We start from the raw sequence: 23193 nt of genomic DNA on the forward strand, positions 1-23193 counted from the left end.
GTGCCCCGCTACATTCCACCCAGGGCCACAGGCCCCAGCAAGTTACCCAACCTTTGCGGGAACGTGGAAACCACCAGCGAGGTACCGGGGGTCAGCGGGCTGGCCAGTCCACCAACCCACCCTCTGCAGCAGCCTCCAAAGCCTCCTAGTCCGATCTTTCAGGCCCATCGAATGCCAGTGGGCAGCAGGATTCACCATCATCTCCCCCCCCCCCCCTTCCCCCCACCCCCCCTCTGGCGCACCATCACTTCGGACAGGTGGTTTTGCAGGTCGTCCAAAGGGGCTACTCCCTCCCCTTCGAGACTATCCCCCCAGCAATGCCACCGCGATACCACCACATGTCGGAGTATCATCTGGCCCTTCTCCAGCAGGAAGAAACAGCTCTCTTGGCCAAGGGATCCATCAAGCGTGGTTGTTTTTTTTATTTTTAAACTTTATATTTTCAGAGGAAAATCAATACATACAGTATATAGTCAGAGCACTCCGTATACATTGAAATAGATAGATATGTAGCAGTACATTTCCGATTATATAACCTTCAGTTCTCAGATGTTCATGTGTAGGACAGTCATATCCTGGGGGGGGAACAATCCATCCTGAGCAATTACATAAGTGTCACGAATATTACAGAGCACACTGTAAGCCTTGATCGCGGTGGAAGCTCGATGTATATATAGATTGTCAGCCATCACAGATCGTACCTAGCGTGGGCTCTCCCTCCACCCCTATGGACTCCTTTCCATCACCGCCTGAGCATCCCATCAGTCTGCCATCCCCAGCCCACCAGGCTCTACAGCTGGGGGGGAGCCCCACCTGCAGCCGCAGAGCCACGCTGAGGAGAGTTTGCTGCTCGAGCCAGTAGGTATCGTTTAAGAGGATCCCATATGTCCTTTGGCTTCGATGATCGGGGCAGCGTCACCGCATATATTAGCATTTGGTCCTGGCAGTACACCACATCCCCCAGCCACTCCTTAAATTTAGGGGCCCTTTCCCTGCCCCATCTGCATGCAACCCTCCTCTTTCCGAGCACTAATGAGTGTTACCAGGACACGATGTGCTTTGGGGATTTGCTTAGTGTAGCCTAGCAGCGAGACTAGGGGGTCGCACCCTATTGGTAAGGCAGTCATTTCGGAGATAGCCGCAAAAATCTGTTCCCAATATTCCAGCACCTTCGGGCATTCCCATGCTAAGTGCACGAATCCCGCCTGGGCTCTGCCACATCTATCGCATCTATCATTGTCTCGCAGCCCAAAGCGATGCAGCTTAACTGGGGTAAAGTACATATGTTGCAGGTATTTATAATGGGTTATGCGCAGTCTGGCGCTGCCGGAGATCTGCGCAGTTTGCAGACAACAATATTGCCATTGTTCGTCTGTAATATCTCTGCCTAACTCAGCTGTCCAGTGCGCTCGCGCAGCACTAGGAGATTGCCCACCCTCCGTTCGGAACCTACGGGACAAATTGGATACCATGTGCCCCGGGCTCGTGCTCTGCAGCATCTGGTACAACGGTTTGAGGGCTTGCGGCTCCTTTGGGAAGCTTGGGAATATTGTTCGTATCCCCTGTCGCAGTCTCGCGTATAAAAACCAGTCTAATGTTGTAGGTTGAATGTCTCCAAAAAATTGGGCTGATGTACAGAAATTCCCGTTATAAAAGAGGTCCCCCCATGTTCGGCTGTGTACGCGTGCGCATAATTTCCTAAACCCGTCTGCCTGCAACAGGGAGAGTTGTGGATGGTACGCCAGAGGCAAGGCCGGGGAGTACAAAGTCAAGGCCCCTAGAACTTTCATGATATAGTGCCATGCACCCACTGTACCCCCAAGTGTGGGGGGCTCAGGATCCCGAGGGCGGTATTGCGCATATAGCATTCCATCCAAAGGAATAGGGTCCGCCAACCTGTGCTCCGCCGCGGCATGCACGCCGGTGGGTGTACCCAGTAATAGGCGTAATGAGCTTGGGCACACGCATGGTACAGCTCGAAGTCTGGAATATCAAATCCCCCTTGTGCCGCCGGCCGCGTCAGCACCGTCCATCGGACCCGTGCCGTTTTACCACCCTAGAAAAGTCACGTAAGTTCTATAGGCAATGTTTTAAAAAAATTGCGCCCGGGTGGTACGGAACGTTCAGAAATAGATATAAAAACTGCTGTAGGACCACCATTTTAATTAATGAAGCTCTGCCCGCCATTGACAGGGGCAGGGCGATCCAGCGCGTGACTTTCTCTGTAAGGCGTTGTATGGCAGTGCCATAGTTTAGGCGAATCATCTCTTCGCGATCTCCACACACCCGTATTCCTAAATAGCGCAGCTCTGAGTCGCACCATGCATTCGGATACTCTAGGGGAAATTTAACCGCTGTTGACGTCAGGGGAAATATTTGCAATTTTTCCCAATTTATTTGAATGCCCGAAAGTTTTCCAAAAACTATGAATTCCCGTAATATAGGGTTCAGGTTACACTGCGGGTCTCTCACGTACAGCGTCAGCTCATCCGCGTATAGTGAGATTAGTATTTGTCGCAGTGGGCAGCGGAGTGCTCTATCATTGTGATGTTGCCGCAGCCTGCACGCTAAAGGCTCAACCGCTAGAGCGAATAGCAGGGGGGAGAGTGGGCATCCCTGCCGAGTCCTTCTGGTGATGTGAATAGTATCCGAAGTATGGCCATTGATAAGCACTCTAGCAGAGGGCTGGTGATATAGTAGCCGCACCCATGACACAAACCCGGGGGGAAGCCCATTCGGAGTAGTATGGCAAATAAATAGCCCCACTCAACGGAGTCGAACGCCTTCGTTGCGTCAAAAAATATCGCAGCTAGGGGAAGATCAGGCGATACATTCTGGATTATTGAAAAAGCGTACGGAGGTTATGCGAGGTCGCCCTTCCGGGGACGTAGCCGGCCTGGTCGGGCAATACTAGTTTATCAAGCAGCAGGAGGACTCTTATTTGCAACAAGCTTTGCCAAAATGTTGGTGTCACAGTTTAAGAGCGACAACGGCCTTTAGGAAGTGCAGTACTGGGGTTCCTTGCCCGGTTTAATATGGATATTATTAAGGCCTCCCTCATAGAGGGGGGGGGGAAGCGAACCACACTCCATGGACTCCTCGTATATCTCTTTCAATACAGGGGCCATAATGTCTATGTATGTTTTATAGAATTCGGCCGGGAGACCATCGAGGCCCAGAGCCCTGCCCGATTTCTGCTGCATAATGGCTTCGCGTATCTCGTCTAGCTCGAATGGGGCGCAGAGAAACTCACAGTGATGATCCTCCAGCCATCCTAATGGAACATCGCCCAAAAACGACTCAAGTTCCAAAGGATCTCCACGCTGTGTGGTATACAGCGCAGAGAAATGGTCAGCAAAGGCAGCTTGGATATCTGCCGCATTGCGATGCGCATCACCAGCCGGGTCTACAATTTCCAGAACATACGTAGAGAATTTAGGTTTTTTAATTAGTTGCGCCAGCGCCTTCCCGGGTCGCTCGCCCTCCCCATACCTCCGAGCCTGCCAATATTTCCCTAAAAACCGTGCTTCTCGACTCGCCGTGTCAATATAATCCGATAGTTTGTCCCTGAATTGAGCGGACACATTCCCACCGCTTCCTGCAGCCATTAGGTCTTCCAGAGCCTTCAAATCTCTTTCCAGCCGCTGAAGTCTCCCCCGAATGTCCCGCAACACTCCAAATCCCTTCGAGATACAAATACCCCTAATTGTGACTTTAAATACTTCTCAGATAATTTCCACCGAATTGACTGAGCCCTTGTTCCTCTGAAAGAAACCTTGAATCTCCTTCTCTAGTTCAGCATGAAACACTGCATCCAATAAAGCTGTGGGCTGTAGACGCAATACCCGTCTCAGCAGCCCAGCCCCTAGTAAATCAAGTTGCAGATGCACCGGCGAGTGATCAGAATATGTGCGTGGCAAGTGTTTCACTGCTCCAATGCCTGGTCCCAGACCCTTGGATATCAAGCAATAGTCAAGACGAGCCCACGACGCCGCATGGGTGACAAAGTGCGTACCTTCTCTGGAGCATGGATACATAAACGCTCTCCAGGCGTCTATCAGCCCTCCTTCATCCATAATATCGCGCATTGTAGCCTGTGAACGGTTATAATGATGGGGTAGTGCTGCAGACCTATCTATGCATGGGTTAAGGGCTATATTAATGTCCCCACCCCAAATGTGTGTGGTGTCCAGCGCTAAAATCTTCCCCCACAGAACTGTAAAGAACTCGAGCGTGTCCACATTCGGCCCGTAACAATTCACCAATGTCACCGTGTCAGTTCCCAGCCTGCCCCAGACAATTGCATATCTACCCTGTGCATCTATCAGCTCCCCATGGGGTGAAAAGGGAAGATGTTTTTAATGAGAATGGCAACGCCTCTGGCATACGACTAGTATGAGGAGAACAGCCGGTAAGCTGCCCACTTCCCTGCAAATTGGATATTGCGCTGTGGTGTAAAGTGAGTTTCCTGTAGGAATGCGATGCTGACTTTGTGACGGTCTAGATAGGATAGTATTTGTCTCCTCTTCCGAAGATCCCCCATCTCCCTCACGTTCCAGGAAAGAACCCCAACATATTCAATAGCCGTCTTATTTCTCACAGAGTCCATCAGCTTTAAGCAGGTCTATACACATAGCCACACACTTCTTCCATTGTATTGTCATGCACTGACTTAACTGTTCATCAACAAATATCACGTAGAACTGCAGTGAATCCCAACTCCCTATCCCTCCTCCCCCCACCCACTGAAGCATCCTAATCATGCCAGTACACCCCATTCCTCCCCCCTCCCAACCACATGTATCCCTAGTAAACAAAATGAACATCCTCCCCTCAATAAGGGTGAACTAAAACAAAAGCAAACTTCCAAGGGGTTCTCCCTAGTGGGGTCTGTCACCAGGAAGCTCACAAGTTTCCCCTGCTTCCCCCTAGGCACAAGCGACTCGTTGCACCACCCAGAGGGGACAGGGGTGTCCGATGTCACCTATGTATAGTCTCCAATGCCCATCTTGCACCATACCTGAAGACTACGAATCAAAAGAGCAAAAATAGTTCCCCCAGCCCGTGACTGCCGGGAGTGTCTCCAGTTACTAACGTGTTAGCACCTGCTCGTGTCAGGGTGCCATAATCCGTCTATATCCGACGTGGAGGGTGAGTTAGGGTGCTCTGCAGCGTGTACCGTCTTAGTGCGTCTTTTCAGGTGTTTCAGGAATTCCTCAGCCTGCTGTGGCTTTGTGCAAAAAGTTTGTTCCCTTGGTATGTTATGCGAAGGCGAGCCGGGTATAGCAAAGCATAGTCTATTTGCGCCTGCCTCAATTTTTGTTTCGAGGAATTTTCATCTATCCTCCTGGACTGCAGCAGTGCAGTCCGGGTAGAGGGTGAAGTTGACTCCATCATACTGAAGCTGCTTCTTTTCCCTCGCAATCCGGAGAGCCACATCCCGGTCCCTATAATTAAGGAGTCGAGCTATGATAGGACGCGATGTGCTCCCCACCGGAGGTCGAGGCCCCAGCGACCTGTGTGCTCTCTCCACCACAGACTAGAGTAGAAAAGGATTCCGCCCCTATTGCCGCAAGCAGTAGCTTTTCCACATAGAGTTCCATCTTGCCCATGTTGGTACTTTCAGGTTCTCCAAGTAGGCGCAGGTTGTTGCGACGACTTCTCGCCTCCATGTCCTCCGCCTTGGCAGCGATAACTTTTAGCTGTCTGTCCATCTGAGCTACCGAGTCCTGGACGCGCACGGCAGCATCCTCTGAGTCGGAGATACGCTTCTCTGCTTCCGTGAGACGAGTCTCATGGCCTTCTAGTTTATGCACAATGCTCTCCATCCGCATATTCATATCGTCCATTTTGCCTGCGAGTGTGGCTATACCCTGATGGACCTCCAGCATGATGGTTTTCATATCGACGTCCATCTCCGTTGATGTCTCCCGGGAACCCGGCACCGTGGCTGCCATGTCTCCCTCCGGTGTCGCCGTGGACGATTTCTTCGCTTTGAAATGCAGCCGAGACTGCCTGGCGTCTGTCTTCCCCATGCTGCCCTCCACTAGCAGACGTCTCAGCGGATATGTCACCGCGCTGGCTGCGCCACAGCCCTAATATCTCCTCAGCTGCGCCAAGAGGGTCGTTGACCACGCTATCCAGCAAAGGCAAGGGGATGTCACCCGTCTTCCCCTGTTTCCCTGGTGGTACACGCTGCACCCTGTTCCAATGCCCACCCTGCCCTAACACAGTGACTATCAGGGCAGGGTCGCAGGCCACTTTCTCTCGACCCCCACGCTGTGTGCAGACACTCCCACTTTCTTCCACCGCGCGCAGGTACCTCTCTGTAGGTCGCCGGGCACTTACTGTCCGTTCCGCGACAGGTCCGTCCCTTTGAGGAGGTTCCACTGCGCGACCCTGGCGCCTTGGCACTATCCAAAGGCGCTCTCCACCGGGTTAGTAAAAGGCGGCCCCCGCGGCCGGCACGAGAGCAGGCACCCTCCAGAAGCAGCAGGCTTCAGGCTCCATGCGTCCCACGAGGACGCATTCGGGCAGCAGCTATATGACTGTTCATAATCTTCGGGGGAGGGGGTGGGGGGTGGGCGGGGGGGGCACGAAGACCTTGCCCTTGTATTCTCTCAGCGCAGGCTCAGGCAGTATCTTTCCAGGAGGCCCTCCAATCTAGGCGCAAGTTCCCCCCGCGAAACCGGGTGCCTCGAGACAGCCGTCGATCACTTACAGTTTTGGATCTGTAGGGCCCACCAGCGCCATAGCCCGACAAGGCGCCAGCACCGATATGCTCCGCTCCCAGCCAGCCATCTGGGTCACCTCTCCGGTGCTTTCGGCCACCCTTGCCAGCAATGGCCGCACCGCAAGGCGGGGCTTCCGCGGGCTCCCTTTACTCACGCCGCCGTCCTCGCAGCAGGAGCTGTGTCTCGATCGCCAGTCAGCAGGGGGGAGGGGAGGCCGATCCGGAGCTCCAGTCCGCAACGTCCGCGCTCCACCCGTCCTCCTTCCTCAGCGCTGTGTCAGCATAGCCCGCGCCACCCCCCCTGGGGGTCCGCAGGGCCGGGGCTCGTCTCCGGAGCCATGCCACACTTCTCCGGCGACCGCGGCCTATACCCCACGTGGTCGCCGCGGCCTGCCGTAGTCCCGCGTCCCCTGAGTCCGCCTCTAGTCGATCAGAGGCACTTGCCGGGCACAGCTCTCGCCGCCGATCGCGGGCGCCCCCCAGCTCCGTCGGACCTAATTCTTGTCCGTGTGCGGCAGCGAGGTGGCAGCTGCCTCGTCGCTGCGCTATGCAGCTCTTCCAGGGCATCAGAGCAGGATTATTTGACGGATCTGGCCATCGGGCTGTGGGAGCTTCCTCGCTAGGCAGCCATTCCATACTTGCGCCTCCTAGCGCCCCCTGTGGTTGTTATTCCTACTACTTTCTGGTTCCCAAGAATTACAAGGGCCTGCGTCCTATCTTGGACCTCAGGGACTTCAATCGCTTCCTCCGGAAGAAGTTTAAAATGTTGACGCTTGCTCAGGTAGAGTCTATCCTCCCGAACAGCGGGTCCGGGATATTCTGGTTATGATTCTGATCTTTCATCCTCTATTGCGGGTTTCGGTCAGAATGACCCAGAAGCTGCTGGGCCTCATGGCCTCCTGCTGGTCGATTATGCCAGGTGGCATATGCAGGCTCTGCAGTGGGACCTGAGGTTCCAGTGGGCACATCATCAGGGGAATCTGTCCGATTGCATCCAGATCTCGGAGGCCACTGCTCAACAACTGCAGTGGTGGCTTATGAACCAGGATTGGGTCAATGGCAGATCCCTCTCCCTTCCCCAACCAGACCACACTGTGGTGATGGATGCATCCCTTCTTAGATGGGGCGGCCACATGGGAGAGGCAGAGATCAGAGGACTCTGGTGGAATTCCGGCTTCCCATCAACCGAGCTCCGGGCGATTCATCTTGCACTGAAGGCATTCCTTCCCTCTGTCCGGGGAAGAGTAGTGCAGGTGTTCACTGACAACACCACCGCCATGTGGTATTGCAACAAACAGGGTGGGGTGGGGTCGTGGTCCCTATGTCAGGAGGCCCTCCTCCTCTGGACATGGCTGGAACATCAGGGCATTTTCTTGGTCGTTCAACACCTGGCCGGTTCTCTGAACGCCAGGGCAGACTAACTCAGACGCAGGTGCATGATGGATCACGAATGGCATCTTCACTCGGAGGTGGTGCAAGGTCTCTTTTAATAGTGGGGAGAGCCTTGGTTAGATCTATTCGCCACCTAAGAGAACGCACAATGTCAGCAATTCTGCGCGTTGGAATTTCCACGGCGGCACTCGCTCGGCGACGCTTTTCATCGCAAGTGGAGTTGCGGTCTGTTGTACGCCTTTCCACCTATACCACTCATGCCCAGAGTGCTGAAGATCAGGGGCGACCGGCCCCAAGTCATTCTTGTGGCTCCGGATTGGGCACTGAGTCTGGTATCCCAAGCTGCTCAACATGGCCATCGATCCTCCGATCAGACTGCCCCTTAGGGAGGATCTTCTGTTGGCGCAGCAGGGGACGGTCCTTCACCCGAACCTGTCAAGTCTCCACCTCCTTGCGTGGAGATTGAGCAGCAGCAGTTGACATCTTTCAACCTGCCTCCCGAAGTCTGTGACGTTATCTTGGCAGCCAGGCGCCCCTCCACTAAGACCGTATATGCCTGTAGATGGAACAAATTTGTGGCATGGTGCACAGCAAAGGCTGTGGAATCCCCGTTCTGCCCGTCTTTTACAAAGTACTCTTGTTTCTTCTCTCTTTGGCCTAGCAGCGCTCTACTCTGGGCACTATCTGCTTTCCTTCGGTTGCCAGATCAACCTTCTCTTTTCAAGTCCCCGGTAGTTAACCGTTTCCTAAAAGGCTTAACGCATCTTTTTCCTCCAATCTCCTTCATTATGCCTCAGTGAGACTTGAACCTTGTGCTAACCTATCTCATGTGTGCTCCCTTTGAGCCACTGCATAACTGTCCTTTACGCCTTCTGACTCTTAAAACTGCTTTCCTGGTAGCCATCACTTCTGATAGAGTGAGTGAGCTCCAGGCTTTCTTCAAAACCTTCTTTCCTGTCCATCCGGACAAGGTGGTTCTCAGGACCCGTCCATCCTTTCTTCCTAAGCTGGTCACTGCCTTTCACACACATCAGGCAGATCATTGCTTTGCCCACCTTCTTTCTGCCTCTTTCTAAGAAAAAAGATCGGCTCCACCGTTTCAACCCAAAGTGTGCGCTCTCCTATCTGGATCGCACAAAACAGTTCCGGGTGTATGATCAACTTTTTGTCGGGCCGTACACACACACCATTTCTTGATGGATCGTGTTGTGTATTAAGGCTTATTAAACTTTGGCTAAAAAAGAGCCTCCAGTCGGGCTACGGCGCTCAGTCCACCAGGGCGACTGCAGCCACTACTGCCTTGGGAAGAGGAGTGCCTCTGAAGTCTATCAGGCAGCCACGTGGGCACCGCTGCACACGTTCACCAAACACTAATGTCCGGACAGCCAAGTCCTGAGAGACTGCTGCTTTGGCCATTCTTTTCTCCAGGACTTTCTGGTGTGAGCTTGGTTCGCAGACCCACCACTGGGGTTGGTATTGCCGGGGTATCTATTCTAAGGTAAGGAATCTATAACGAACGTGTTTCTTTCAGATGCACAAGGTACTTACCTTCTGTAATGATATATCTGTAAAACATTAGTTGGTTATAGATTCCTTACCGCCCCACCCATCCTCCCCGTTCTGTGAACTGATTTCTAGGGTTAAGGACATCCTTTCAGGGTCCTAGTTTTGTGCACCAATGGTCAGTGTCTTGCATGGCTCTGCGTTTCTGGCGTGGAAAGTCGTGTACAGAACTGACATCAGCACGCGAGGGCGGCGTCAAAGTAGCTGCCGCAACGTCATCCTGGCGGCCACGATGCTGACAGATGCGGAGCCGACCGACACCACCTTGTGAGGCGCAGAGGTACTGCTGACGAAAAAACTTTCCGGATTCAGTCTGACGGCTGAGGGTAATTCTAAGATAAGGAATCTATAACTAACTAATGTTTCTTACAGATATATCATTACCGAAGGAAAGTAAATTGTGCTTCAGGACTAAATAGATCCTTAAGAACTTTGATTTTTCATTGAGAACATTGGCACCATTGCATAGTTTACTCTGCTTTAGTTATGGATGAACTTTTGCTGGAACTTATCACAGAACATATTAGTAATGTAAGAAGGCATTTTGAGATTCCGATGTGTATACGAGAAAGAAGGCAGGGAAGTTTTTGCAAACGTTACGATAAAATGAAGATCCACCAGCTGATAGTTTTATCTGAATTTTGATTTCTCAAGCCCTTAAATATAGTTAGAGGAAGGCTTAAAACCCATGTTAAATAATACCACTGCCCTTCCCAAACTTCTTCAGATGTTCTAGTCGTGGTGATGTGGACTAATTGTGTACGTAGAGATTAACAGATCAAAAGTTGATCTTGGAGTACAGCAATGACATTAAGCGGATGAGGCTTTTGGGAATTTACCTGATTATCCGAAAACATGCTAAGAGAAGTCATTGTTAAAATATAATTCAGCATAAATTAAGCATTTGGCATTCCAGCAGCATAAAATGTAACTTTCATGTAATGCTGCCAACTTATTAAGTCTTCTGTAAAATCCATGAGTGCGGGTTGATGCACTAAATTTATATGATGAATTGAATGAAACCCCACATTTGCTGTGTAATGCCTTATTTCTGATGAATTCTTCTAACCGCATATACCTCACCTATGGTATATCTCCAGATTCCAGAAAGGATCCAGAAGATTTTTCAGCACAACCTGGGGTTCTGGTAGATGGCATCATGCAACTCTGTTGATCCCACTTAGCCCCAGAAGTGATGGCTAGAGCCATATGTATGCTCCACCCAAGCTCACTTATGCCAGTCCCTTTCTTTCTGCATCTTCCTTTGTAGATCTATGGCTAGCTCCTAACCTTTTCTCCGAAACCGTTTCTCAAGTGTGAAGGGTTTTCAGGCAATGATCCTGATATTTCACACTTGGCACTCCCAGTGAGGTTGGCTTTGAGACTTCCTGGCCTGTTTTCCTACTACTGTCTGCATGTCTACCATATTAGATAAAATATGCGGGCTCTGCAGTGAAACCTGAAGTGTTGTTGGGCTCAACACCAAGGGAAACGGTCCGATTCCTTCCAGGTTTCGAAGAAGACTGCAAATGATCCCCCGTGGCGGCTGCGCTACCGCATTTGGACCAGCAGCAGACCACCTTCCCTACCCTTACCTTCACAGTGGCAGATCCTTCGGGAGAGGTGGAAAGCTGAGGATTCTGGTCTTCAGCGGAGACCTATCTCCCCATCAACATGTTGGGAGTTGTGGGCCATTCGCTTGATGTTAAGACTTCCTGCCATCGATCGAGGGGAGCCTAGTTCAGGTCCTCAAGGACAACACTACCACCATGTTGTACAGCAACAAACATTTCAAAGTGGAATCCCGAGTCCCGTGCTAGGTGGTCTTGCACCTCGAACCCGCTGAACTGTCAGGGCATTTCCCTGTTTGCACGCCACTTCAATATGTCTTTATTGGACTGTGGCCAAGATATTGATGTTCCCATAAAAGTGATAGATGGTGAACTCCACTCTAGCTGGACCACTTTTGAGAGTGGGGTTCTGGTATATGGCATCTGTTCACAAAAATCACAAGGCTCCTAAAAAATCTTGGTGGTCATACCTTTTTTGTTATTCCAGAAAATTTGGAAAACCCCTTCTCCGGCAGAGAATGGGGAAAGGCCTTATATCCATTTTTGTGAGAAAAAAAAAAGAGGCACATTGGTGCATGTTGAACTCTGTGCGTCTGTATAATATATTTGTGTATATTATATATGTAAGGTCATATTCATTTTATTCTATGCACAAGAGATTGTGATTTGCCCAGAGCCAGTGCTGAGACTCCAACTTTGTTCCACAAGATCCAAAGCTGGCAGGTCAAGACATTAGGTCACATCCATATTCTTCAGTTAATGTGAAAGTCGTAAACAAGTTGGGATGATTTTGTATGATCATGTACAATGAGCACATTCTCTCTTTAAATACATTTGTGAAGTAAAAAACCGAGCAGCAAAAAAAATTCGAAGGTTACACAGGGGTCTTGCTTGGAAATACTTGCAAGTATTTTTTTCTTTTTTTTTTTTTTTAAACTGGACTTAGGGACGCAGTTCATCACCTTTTCACTAGTGGTGCTGGAACAATTTTCAGAGTGTAGGTGCAGACATCAATGTTATATCACAGAATTCTGAGGGATTGTGAAACATCCTAGCTTTACAAAAAGTGTAGAAAAAGTAATCCGCTGGAGAGTGGTAAGGTTGTAGTATGTAACTAGGGTTGTATTTTGCAGCACACCATCACAAATGTATCACTAAAGTATCGTGCTGCAGCACTCTCAATTACAGACAGCACTCTTTCCATTGAATTGGCCACTACATTTGCACAGACTTAGTTTTACTTAAATGATCTAGCACGCAGATCATGAGTGGAAATCGTTTTTCAGTGAGTATAACTTTTCATCACCGAGTAAAAGTGTCTTTGTTTTGATTCTATTAAAATCTGTTTTCATCACACTTCGGAATTACAAAAAAAGTGGTTAATTTTTGCTTTCCAATCTAAATATATTTTGAAATATGTACAATTAATTTCCAGGTATCTAAATTTTGTTACAAAAAAATTACATTCTACAGCCCTTTATGTTACGCTCGCTGAACCTCAGGAAGATTGCAACTTAGTTCACTTTAAAAACTTATCTCACTTTCTAGTCCGAGAAAGAAAAGTAAAAAACAATCTGTCTTAAAAGAAAAAGCAGCAATTTGTCAGATACTGCCTGAACATTTTACCACTGACTTTGAAGCACAGCAAATGTGTCAAGTTAAACGTAAAGGCATATTTGTTGATCTTTTGAGTCTCAACAGAAATCGCCTAGCAACCTACCAGTGGGTTGTGACCCACAGTTAGGGAAATGCCCAAGAAAATCTGCTCTTGGTTGAGTTCTGTGGGACAAAAATAGGCAAGGCCGTGCAGAAAAGGACTTTGTCTAGGTGGATAGTCATTTCCATCTGTGTTGGCAAAAAGCAGCCTCCAGAAGGATTGAGGGTTCATTATACCCGAGCCAAGGTTCTACCATTGTGGTGGTACACGGAGTACCTGTCCTGGGTATTTGTCAAGCTTCAATTTATGTATCTGTGCACATGTTCTTGAAGCATTATTGCCTTGACAGCCAGGTTCTTATGGGAAGGACATTTTAGCTGTTCAGTCCTGCGGGGCATTTTGCTCTGAGTCATTCCACCCACCCACCACCACCAGAGGAGGTACTGTTTTGGGATCTATCCTAAAGGTGAGAAATCTGTGGTTAGAAGTATCCCTCAGAAGAACAAGTTACTTACCTTCGGTAACACTCTTAATGGAGGATACTCTATCTGCAGATTCCTCACTGTCCTCCCGCCTCCCCTTTTTACATCGAGCCTAGCTCGACTTTAAGGGGCTTCAGAAAGCTCACCACACGCTCATGCGTGTGGTCAGCTTTCGTTACAGGCTATTGGGCTTTGCGTGTGTCTTTCTAAGAAAGACAGCACGCAGTTGGGCGAAGGCGGGCGCATGTCCCTCCTTTGCTCCGTTCACGGTCTATTGCGTGCGGTTACCCGCACAGGCACCATCTGGTTTGAATTATTGTGCCCAGACACGAGCGCGATAATTGAAACCTGATGTCTCGCTGTGGCGCGCGCGCACCACTTGCAGGCTTGTTTGCTTACTGTTGTGCCGCGATGCTGTTCCCCGTCGCCGCAAGCATGGATAGCAGGTAATGGGCACCATTAGTTTCTACAGTTCTATAGGCGATTTTTTTTTTTTTAATGTAAATTGCTTGAAAAAGATTTGAATCTTTCAGGGCAAGTTCAGTTGTTCAACCTGCCAGGGTTGTTAAAATGAATTTCGGGTGACATATCCCTTATTAAAGTCAACCCGACAAGCTTCCTGACCGCCATTAACAATGGTTGTTTGGGGAACATTGTGCAGAAGATCAGTGACAGCACAGTTAAACAGGTAACTAGCCACTCAATCGGAAGCTAAATAAATGCTCGCATAACCACATTGTGCTATCTGGGTTGAATCACTGATTTGCACCTGGAGTTGTTTTGATGCGTCTACAAGAAAGTGGATGCACTTAAGAGCGGCCTTTTATTTCTATTTTTCTTTTGTTCGAATTTCTTTGTGTTCGAATTGGATTAACACGCTGCAGAGGTAAACAGATTTTTTTTTCCTAATCTCTTTCTGCTTAATCCAAATGAATTTTTATTTTTTATAGTACCTGTCGTGTAAGTGAGAGCACCCGTTGATTTATTTATATTTGTTTGCGTGTGTGCATCTTTGTGTTTTCAACTTAATGTTTTGCTTAGTGCGTGCCTTTGTTTTCAGTGGCTTCATGCCTTAACGCTGGCGAGGGCTGCAGTGAATATGGGCGTTCGTTCCTCTCACCTCCTCCCATGTTCTGCACGCCCCTGCCACTCTCCCTTGTGGCTGGTGCTCTGGTCCCCGTCTTTATTTACAGAACAGCGTAAAACAATGCAAGTCAGACTTAAATGCTGCACTGCCGCTGAGAAAACTGCTGGAGTTCCTTTAGTAGTATGCCTCCGTGGATTAAAGCATGTTTTAACTGGATTCAAAATATCAGATAAAAGGTACCTACATTCTCAATGCTCTTTTTAATGGAAATTAATTTTCAAACTTTGTTCAATCAGATTTCTGTTATGTCCTTAAGTGAGTATTCCAGCAAGTCTAAAATGCCATCATCTTCTGCGTTCCGTGGTTGTGCTTGTGTCCTGCTGCTCAGCCTCTTTGAAGCTCCTCTTCCGAGCTGTACTATATAGCACTCTGTTTCGACAGTTGCCGCAAAGCAGCTCTCTGCCACCTTTCCCGGTGCCCCCTTCTTTCTTTTTCGCTTTGGGACCTCTGCTGCCATCTGACCTAAAGGAAGAATAGCTGCGATGATGGGGTGGACCTGTGCAGCTCTCAGAGCACTTACAGGCCTTCTGAGATGTATGGGATTCTAGGCACTAGATGGGTAGACCTGTGCAGGTCTAAGAGCACTTGCAGGCCTTCCGAGATACAGCTGTGGACCCAGTTCGGGCGCATCCCGGCATTACAAATGCAAATCTAGTTCACATAGCAAGGAGCTTGCACGGGGTTGTGTTTTTAAGCGAGGGGGCTTGCGCAAGGTGGTGAGTTGTCAGTGAGGCGCCTGCAGGGGGTGAAGTGCTGTCGGTGTACAGTGAGGGGCTTGATCATACGGATGTGCTGTCATTGAAACAGGTGAACGGGGTGGTGCGCAGTCAGATAGGGGCCTGCAGTGAGTGGTATGCTGTCAGTGAGGGGCTTGCACGGGGTGGTGTGCTGTCAGTGGGGTGCTTGCACAGGACCCTACAACAATCACCTGGCATGAGATCATGCCATAACTTCTCCTCTAGTGAGAAGTGAGCAGTGTGAGCATGCACATGATGTGCCTGCTGTCACTACAGTCCGGAAACAAGCATTAAAAATGCAATAGGTCTCACCTTTCATTAAGTTAAAGCCATTTGCTATACAATACCATTAGCAAAGCAAATGGCTTTCACTTAATCAAAGGCAAGACCTATTGCATTTTCAATGCTTGTTTAGAAACTGTAACCAATGTGTTGCAGTAAATTTTGCATTTTGTTTTTAGAAATACAAGTATATAATATAAAGAAATTCAATACGTGGCACTGCAATATCAATTAAACCTCAATTGTGAGTGTTTAAGAAAAGGAAACGCATGTTAAGAAAACATTACAATAGACTATGAAAAGACACATCACTTAAATACAAATCCAGAAGAATGTAAAACAGACAGGATAAATAATCACACAAAAATGTACTAACATGTTATACAGAATGGAAGGATATAATGCCTGCTGTCAAGGACGATAGTGAAAGTTACTTGTGTTTATTTATTTAAATAACACATGAAGCGTTACTACATTGCCTCTAAGCATATTCAAAGAGAGATCAGGGGTGTCAGCGGGTTAAAGTTGCTCTGCATTTTGATGATGGCTGACGGGGTTACATATAGCCTGATGTTGCATTTCACTCACGTGCTATTGGTAATGAGTCAACATATATCATTGACAGTACCTAGGTTTGGTGCTCAAGGTATTTGCAGCCTGTTGGCTGAAATAAGGGTGCTTCATTTGGTTCCGGCATTGAGGATTGTTTGGGCATTCACTACTTGTCTGCTGGGCCTGCGGTAGCTGGGCTACAATGCTATGGAGTTCCCCATGTCGAGACTTGGCTGCCTGAAAAGACTGGTACTTTGGTTTGTCCTGAATAAGCAGGGGCATTGTGAATGCCCTGGGGAGGTTGGGCCCATCACTGAAGTCAGTCTCCTCTTTACTTTTAGTGAGTTCTGAAAATGCATGTGTGTGTGGTATGCACATAGCGCGTGATGAGCCGATTCTGAAATCCTAGAAGGAAAATATAGCGATTAATGAGTGTGAGAAAGTGCCATCTTTCTTGCATGGTATGCCCCCACTTTTTGCTGAATTGCTTAATGTACTTTTGACTGAGTGTACCCTGGACTCCTGCCAATCAGGTGCCCAGGGCCTATGTTCCTTCCCTAAAACAAACAAACCCAAATTGGCAAACCCGGGCCACATGTCAGCCCCTGGTAAATGGTACCCTAGGTACCCAGGGCCTTGTGACCAGGGAAGGCCTCTAAGGGCTGCAGCACTCATTGTGCCACCCTTAGAGGCCCTGTACCCTTACACACACACACTGCCTTTGCAGGCTGAGTGTTTGGGTGCAAGACAAAAACAAAGTCGACATGACACACATTCCTGTGTGCCATGCCCATCACCTACACTGCCATGGCATACATCAGCCACCCCTCTAGCTGGGTGCCTTATGCCAATGGTGTGGGCACAGGAGCAGGAGCCCTGTGCCCCTACAGTACCCAGGTCCATTCCTGAGCACTGTAAGTGCAGTGCTGCCATTTAAGAGTACATGGTGCTGAGAGCTCGTCAAACACGAACTCCACAGCACCATAATGGCAACACTGAAGAATGAGAAGTTTGGTATCAAACTTCTCAGCACATTAAACCCACACTGATGCCAGTGTGGGATTTAATGTACCAAGCACCCCAGAGGGCATCTTTGAGATGCCCCCTTAAACATAACCTACAATCCACTTCTGCTCTTAGGCTGCCACACAGCAGACATGTTGCTGGACCCCTGGGTGGGAGAGACCCTGCTCTCCTGGGCCTGCAACAATGCACATCCTGGGCGAGGTGCTAAATCTCCTCCCCCAGGATGGGCAGGGGGAAGCTTCAAAGGCATGCCACCTCTGTGAGCTTCCCCAGGCCACTGCAACCCCCCACTCTGGCGGGAAGCTTTGGCCGGAAACCCCAAATAAGGACAGGGGATGTGCCAGCCTGCCAACCCCACCCCTCAGGTGGGGGGGGCGAGGTGAAGCACATCTCCGGGCTCTCGCCATCTTGAAGATGGGAAGCCCTACCCTATCAGGACTAGGCTACTGCCCCCCTCCCACAGGAGAGAGGCAGGATAGGGGGTGCACCCACCCCAGGACAGGGGCCCATTGGTCCCTGCCCTTCACCTACCTGTAACAGCCCTAAATCTAGTATTTAGGGGCACCCTGAACCTTCCTTTTCCAGATTCCAAACTACAAAGAAGAGCAAGAAGAAAGAAGACCTGCCCTGCAGCTGCTAAGAAGAGGAAGACACCAACTGCTTTGGCCCCAGCCCTACCGGCCTGTCGACCCTCGAACCTGCTCCTGCTCCAACCCGGCATCTCTTGTGGCCAGCAACCTCACAAACCCCGGAGGACCTGGCTACCTTTTGGCTCTAAGCCCCTGGGAATCCCATGAGTAGAGGCTCTACTCAAAACCTACCTCTAATCCCTGGCAGCAGCCCGGAACCGCAAACCCAGCCCACTCTGCACCAGCCAAGCCTGGCCAGTGCCGGAGTGAACAAAGACCACGAGGACGACCCCACAGCGACTGTGACCCAGAGTCCGGCACCCAAGGGCCTCCCTCGACACTCCCTGAAGAAGCCTGCAGCCTCAGAACAAGGTGCCCCCCCCTACCGCGATCAACAGAGGGTAAGATTTCCCGACACCAAAAGGCACCCCTGCACGCGGCGCCCCACGGCCCCCTGTGCCCAATCCCGGGGTACCTACCTATCCTCCAACTACCCAACTTACCTCTCGAAGTGGTGGTGGCACCTGAAGAATCCTCGGCCCCGAGCTTGCAGTCTTTTTCTAAACCGGAGATTTACCATTGAAATCAATTGAGTGCCCGAAGGCTCAAAAGCACCCTGCACCCAGCCGCCCGAGTGGCCCTGGCAGTGCAACCTCTACACCTACCTACTTCCCCACTTGCCCTGAGTAAGTGACCAGGAGCCCAGCTCCCACAGCCGCGTGGCTTGCCAGTCAGCAGCCACCAACCAAGGCCCCCCTATCCCTCATAGGATAACATTGGGCCTAACTCTCTCTGCACCCGGCCGCCCTAGAGTCGCTGAGGGTGAACCAACTGTACCTACCTGACCCTGGGGGACCCCTGAGTCTATGCCCAGAACCTCAACTCTGCCAGTCGAGTACTTACCCGTAAACCGATAACTCTATTTTCCTCATAGGGTAACATTGACTGGCTTTTTCCTGAAATTTTTAAGTGTGGACTTTTCAAATCTTAAAATATTCACCAAAAATCAGCCGAGTAACAAACGAAATAACTCACCTGCTCTTAGGTGAGCTCCTAGTGCTGGATCTTGGTGCCCAGCACTGACTGAAAAATACTTACAACTGTACTTACCCGTAACCCAATTTTCCTCCATAGGAAATCATTGACTGTTTTTCTGTGAAATTTCTTCTAAGTGTCAATTTCTGCAATCTTTAAATATTCTGTAAAAAATCGTATAATATCTGAAAACTTAATTACTTAGCTGTTTTGGATAAAGGTCCCAGTACTGAGTCTAGGCACCCAGTACTGGATTGCAAAAGTAACAAGAACATACTGTACCTGCAACTTGAATTTTCTTCCATAGGGAATCATTGACTGTTTTCTTTGAAATATTTTCTAAGTGTCAACTTTTAAAATAGCTAAATATTGTTTAAAAATCATCACAGTAATTAAGTCGACTTTCATCACTTGATTCCAAGTACTGACCCAGGACTGAATCTCGGATCTAGTCCTGGAATTCCAAAAGTAATCCCAAAAGTAATCTGTTGCAAATAACTTGAAATGTCCATTGAGCTCAATGCATTGTTGTGTTTAAAATAGTGTTGCCTATTGCAACCACTTGTAACTGTTTACAAAAGTCAATTGCATATTGCAAAAGTATTTATATAAAACATCTCATTCTGAGAAAGTATATTTTAAATCCAATTGTTGGTTCTAAAATAAAACCAGCATATATTTATTATATAAAAACCATTGGCCTAGAGTTCAGTTATTGAGTGTGTGGAACTATTTGCTGACTGAGTGTGTACAACAAATGCTTTACACTGTCCTCTGATACTGCCTTACGGCTCGACCAAGCTACCACTTTAGAGAGTATGGTTATATCTAACTTTAGCCTCTGTCAAACCCTTGGGGACTCTGGACTCTGTACACCCTGTACCTATTAAGGAACAGTATATACAGAGCCACTTTCTCACAATGAGTCACTGGCTACTAGCTCGCATGAAGGAGACTTCCTCCTTCACTGAGCAGGGCAGCCATGCAATCCGGCCCACGATCCCACCCCTGGAGATTTTTAATATTTCCACAGTAACGCTCATGTACTAGTGCCATGTGTGTTCATCAGATTGACCCACGCTGTCTTTTGAGGCTATTCAAGATATGTTCTCTAGGGTAGCGCAGTACTGTGCTGCATACATGTATGGACCTAGCTGCAAACCAGCGAGGGCTTAGAATGCTACCTTCTGTAGGGATATAACAGCCTGGATTAGCCGGAGAACCTTCCTCTACTAACACTACAATTGCTATTTAACCACCCTTCGAGCATCTTTGCCCCTCTCTGCACCACACTAGCACCAACAGGGCAGTTCGCGTCTGTGGTTGTTGGCAGTTTGACAGTTTTTTTCTCTGAAGACTGCTTAGATTTTAAGTTGCCCCATGTCTTATGTGCTATAACCCACAAGAGTAGGCCTCATCTGTTAACTTTTCTTCTTATAAGATTGGCCCTACTGGTCCCAGCAAGCAATGTGGTGTTTGAGTGTGTGGGCATGTGAGTGGGGATAATGTGCTGCATGGCTAAATACTTGTAAGGTTCCAAAGGCGAGACCTATAGGCTATGACAATGCTTGTTGTAAAATGTACTCTTTACTATATGCAAAGGTCACAAGCTAGAAATGTGCACAGTGGCATGAACAGTTTGTATTTGGGCCTGCGTTCGAGGGCATGAACAGAAAAAAACAAAGGTCTGTGAACTTGGGTAGCGTCTGTGTGCTGCTCCAGCTGTTCTTTCATGAGCAGAGCCGCATGATGGCATCTACTGGTGTGCAGGGGCTATACTGAAAAACATTCCCGATTTAGTTTACGCCTGGTGGTGTTCTAAAGATGAGTAATCTTTGGCTAGACTATTTGCCAGAATCAGCGTTTGCAAAGGAAAGTAACTTTCATTTGAGCACCCATTTATTTCTACACTAAATGTTTTCTTTTTGATAAACAGCAGGGATTTCTCAACGCTCAGATGGTGGCTCAGCGAAACAGAGAGCTTATTAGTCATCATATTCGACAGCAGAGGATGGCACTGATGATGCAGCAACAGCAGCAGCAGCAACAGCAGCAGCAGTCTCAAGCGTTCAGTCCGCCGCCAAATGTGACAACCACAAACATGGATGTTCCCATGGCAGGCCCCCAGATGGCTCAAGGTGCTCCACAGCAGTTTTCGTATCCTCCAAATTATGGTACAGTTAATTTATCTTTTACCTCCTTGCCTAATTTTCTTTTCTGTCCAGAAACTCATAATGAATTTAAATGTTAACGTGAAGGTTCTAAAACTACAGCTATAAGCCATTAAAGATGGTGAGGTCATTTGAAACTAAATAAGTGAAACACATTTTCTCAACTAACTTAGTTAAAACTCAATTTGCTGTACTGCGTTTAGCAAAAATTCTGTGTTGACCCAGATTACTAAATATTACGAGGATAGTGGTGGCTATTATTTTTATTGGCATACTTTTGCTAAAATATAGACCCTTTCACCATTGCTTTTTTTTCTAGTTTCTTTGCACAGGTTACACCAAATTATTCATTTTGAGGACATTACTATTCTTACAGATTTGCCTAGTTTCAGTGACTTGTAGTTTTAGATCTTTCCCGCTGATGTCTCTTAACCATATTGGAATTTCTGATTTGATGTCCATGCGGTCTTGGACTTCCCCGTTTCCTTCCACCTTATCGTGTTGTGTAGCACAGGGTGCAATGTTCTTATCTAACTTGGCTTGTTTAATCTTTACCTCTGTGTATTTGCTTGTTAGTTTGAATAAATTCTACTCGACTGCAATTCATTCTTATGAAGATCACCTCTTTTCCAAAATAATTAAAAATTGAGCAACCATTTTGGGCGTAGTTTTATTTCTCAATTATTTAGCTGAATACTGATAATCCTTGGAGACCTTAATGATTTCTATTCTGTTTACTTCATCCCAGAGTAAATTGTGCTTATTTATAATAGCCAACTGTTAAATACCTGTTGTGGTAAAGTGCCCCTTTTTGACATGGGCACCCACACTTTTTGCTTGATAACTGATGTTGTTTCAACTGAAAGTGCACTCTGTCCCTGCTAGCCAGGTCCCCCTTGCCAGATCTCTTGCCCAAAAACTGTACAATTGATTCCCTCAATTGGCAGTACTTTTAGCATTCTCCAAGTCCCTAGTAAATGTACCTCTGGTAACCTAGGACCTGAGGTACTAAAGAGGGTCCTTAAGGGCTGAAGCATGAATTGAGCCACCCTAAAGGACCCCTCACCAACCACGTCAGACTACCACTGCAGGCTGCGAATTATGGTGCAGACAAAAGTGAAAAAGCAACATAGTACACACATCCCTGTTTGCCGTGTCCCCTAACACTTCATGTAGCATAGTTCCCCCTGCAGCAGGCCTTGCAGCCTAAAGGCAGGGTGCCTTATATTACATGTGAGGACATATCTGCATGAGCAGATATGTCCTTGTGCGGGTCAGTTCCATTACTGCCAGTGCAAGTAAACTGGAAAACCATTTTAAAACATGTACTGGACACTGGTGAAAACAAGTTTCCCAACTAAATGATGGTTTCATATAAAATAGGGATGTTTGGTATCAAACATTTATATTCACAAACCAACCCGGATTCCAGTAGTGCATTTGTCAACACATACACACAGGGGGATCCTTAGAGGTGCTCCCTGAAAGCCTACCAACCTGCTGTGCGTTGGCCGACTGGTCTCTGCCAGCCTGCCACCGAAACAGGTTTCTGACCTACCAGGGTGGGGACCTTTGCTCTCAGGATTTCAAAAACAAAGTCTGGTCAGGAAGAGTGTTCATACCCCCTCCCACACGATGACTTGCTGATTAGCGCTCTAAGAGGTGCGCTTCAAAGAAGCTGCTGCCTTTGAAATGAGTCTGGCTCCTCTCACAGGAGAGGAAGCCAACCCCTATTGTCCAAAGCCCCTTAGCACCTGGATATTCGGGGAAATTAGCTAACCAGGTTGGGGTGCCCACCCCCAAGCTAGCACCACCACTAATGTGGCCTAACCTGATGTGGGCACAACTTTTCAGAGTTGTCCATCTTGGTGATCGCAAATTTAGGCCTTCTGGGATGTGCTTATGCCCACTTCCCACAGGAAGTGGGTCATATAGGGGGCATAGTGACTCCAGGGGCAGTATCCCATTGTCTACCACCCTACACTATCCTAACACCCCTAAATCCAGTATTAAGGAAAGCCACTGACACCAGAAAATCGGATCCTGCCGACCTGAAAGAAGACCCAGCAACTGACCTGGTGTCAACCCTGCCAGCTGACTTCGATTGCACCAAATGACGACTTGTCCTGCAGCTGCGGAGTCTCCAAAGCCTGGGAGACCTGCTAGCACCTGCCTCAGGAACCAAGACCTCCCGTGTGACAGCAGAATGGTCACCT

At 48.5% G+C, this 23193-nt stretch overlaps 1 protein-coding gene across 4 annotated transcripts in view; it reads left to right on the forward strand.

Annotated features, from left to right (window-relative positions):
• The window catches only part of NCOA3 (nuclear receptor coactivator 3), a 449566-nt gene that overhangs the window by 383344 nt on the left and 43029 nt on the right, over window positions 1-23193 (forward strand). For all 4 annotated transcript variants that reach the window (XM_085619414.1, XM_085619419.1, XM_085619415.1 and 1 more), the window contains one exon: window positions 20743-20980. In XM_085619414.1, coding sequence (XP_085475540.1) covers window positions 20743-20980 — 238 coding nt within the window. The remainder of the gene's footprint in view (window positions 1-20742; window positions 20981-23193) is intronic.

This window comes from Triturus cristatus, chromosome 7, assembly GCF_964204655.1.
Source record: "Triturus cristatus chromosome 7, aTriCri1.1, whole genome shotgun sequence".
Taxonomy (NCBI): domain Eukaryota; kingdom Metazoa; phylum Chordata; class Amphibia; order Caudata; family Salamandridae; genus Triturus; species Triturus cristatus.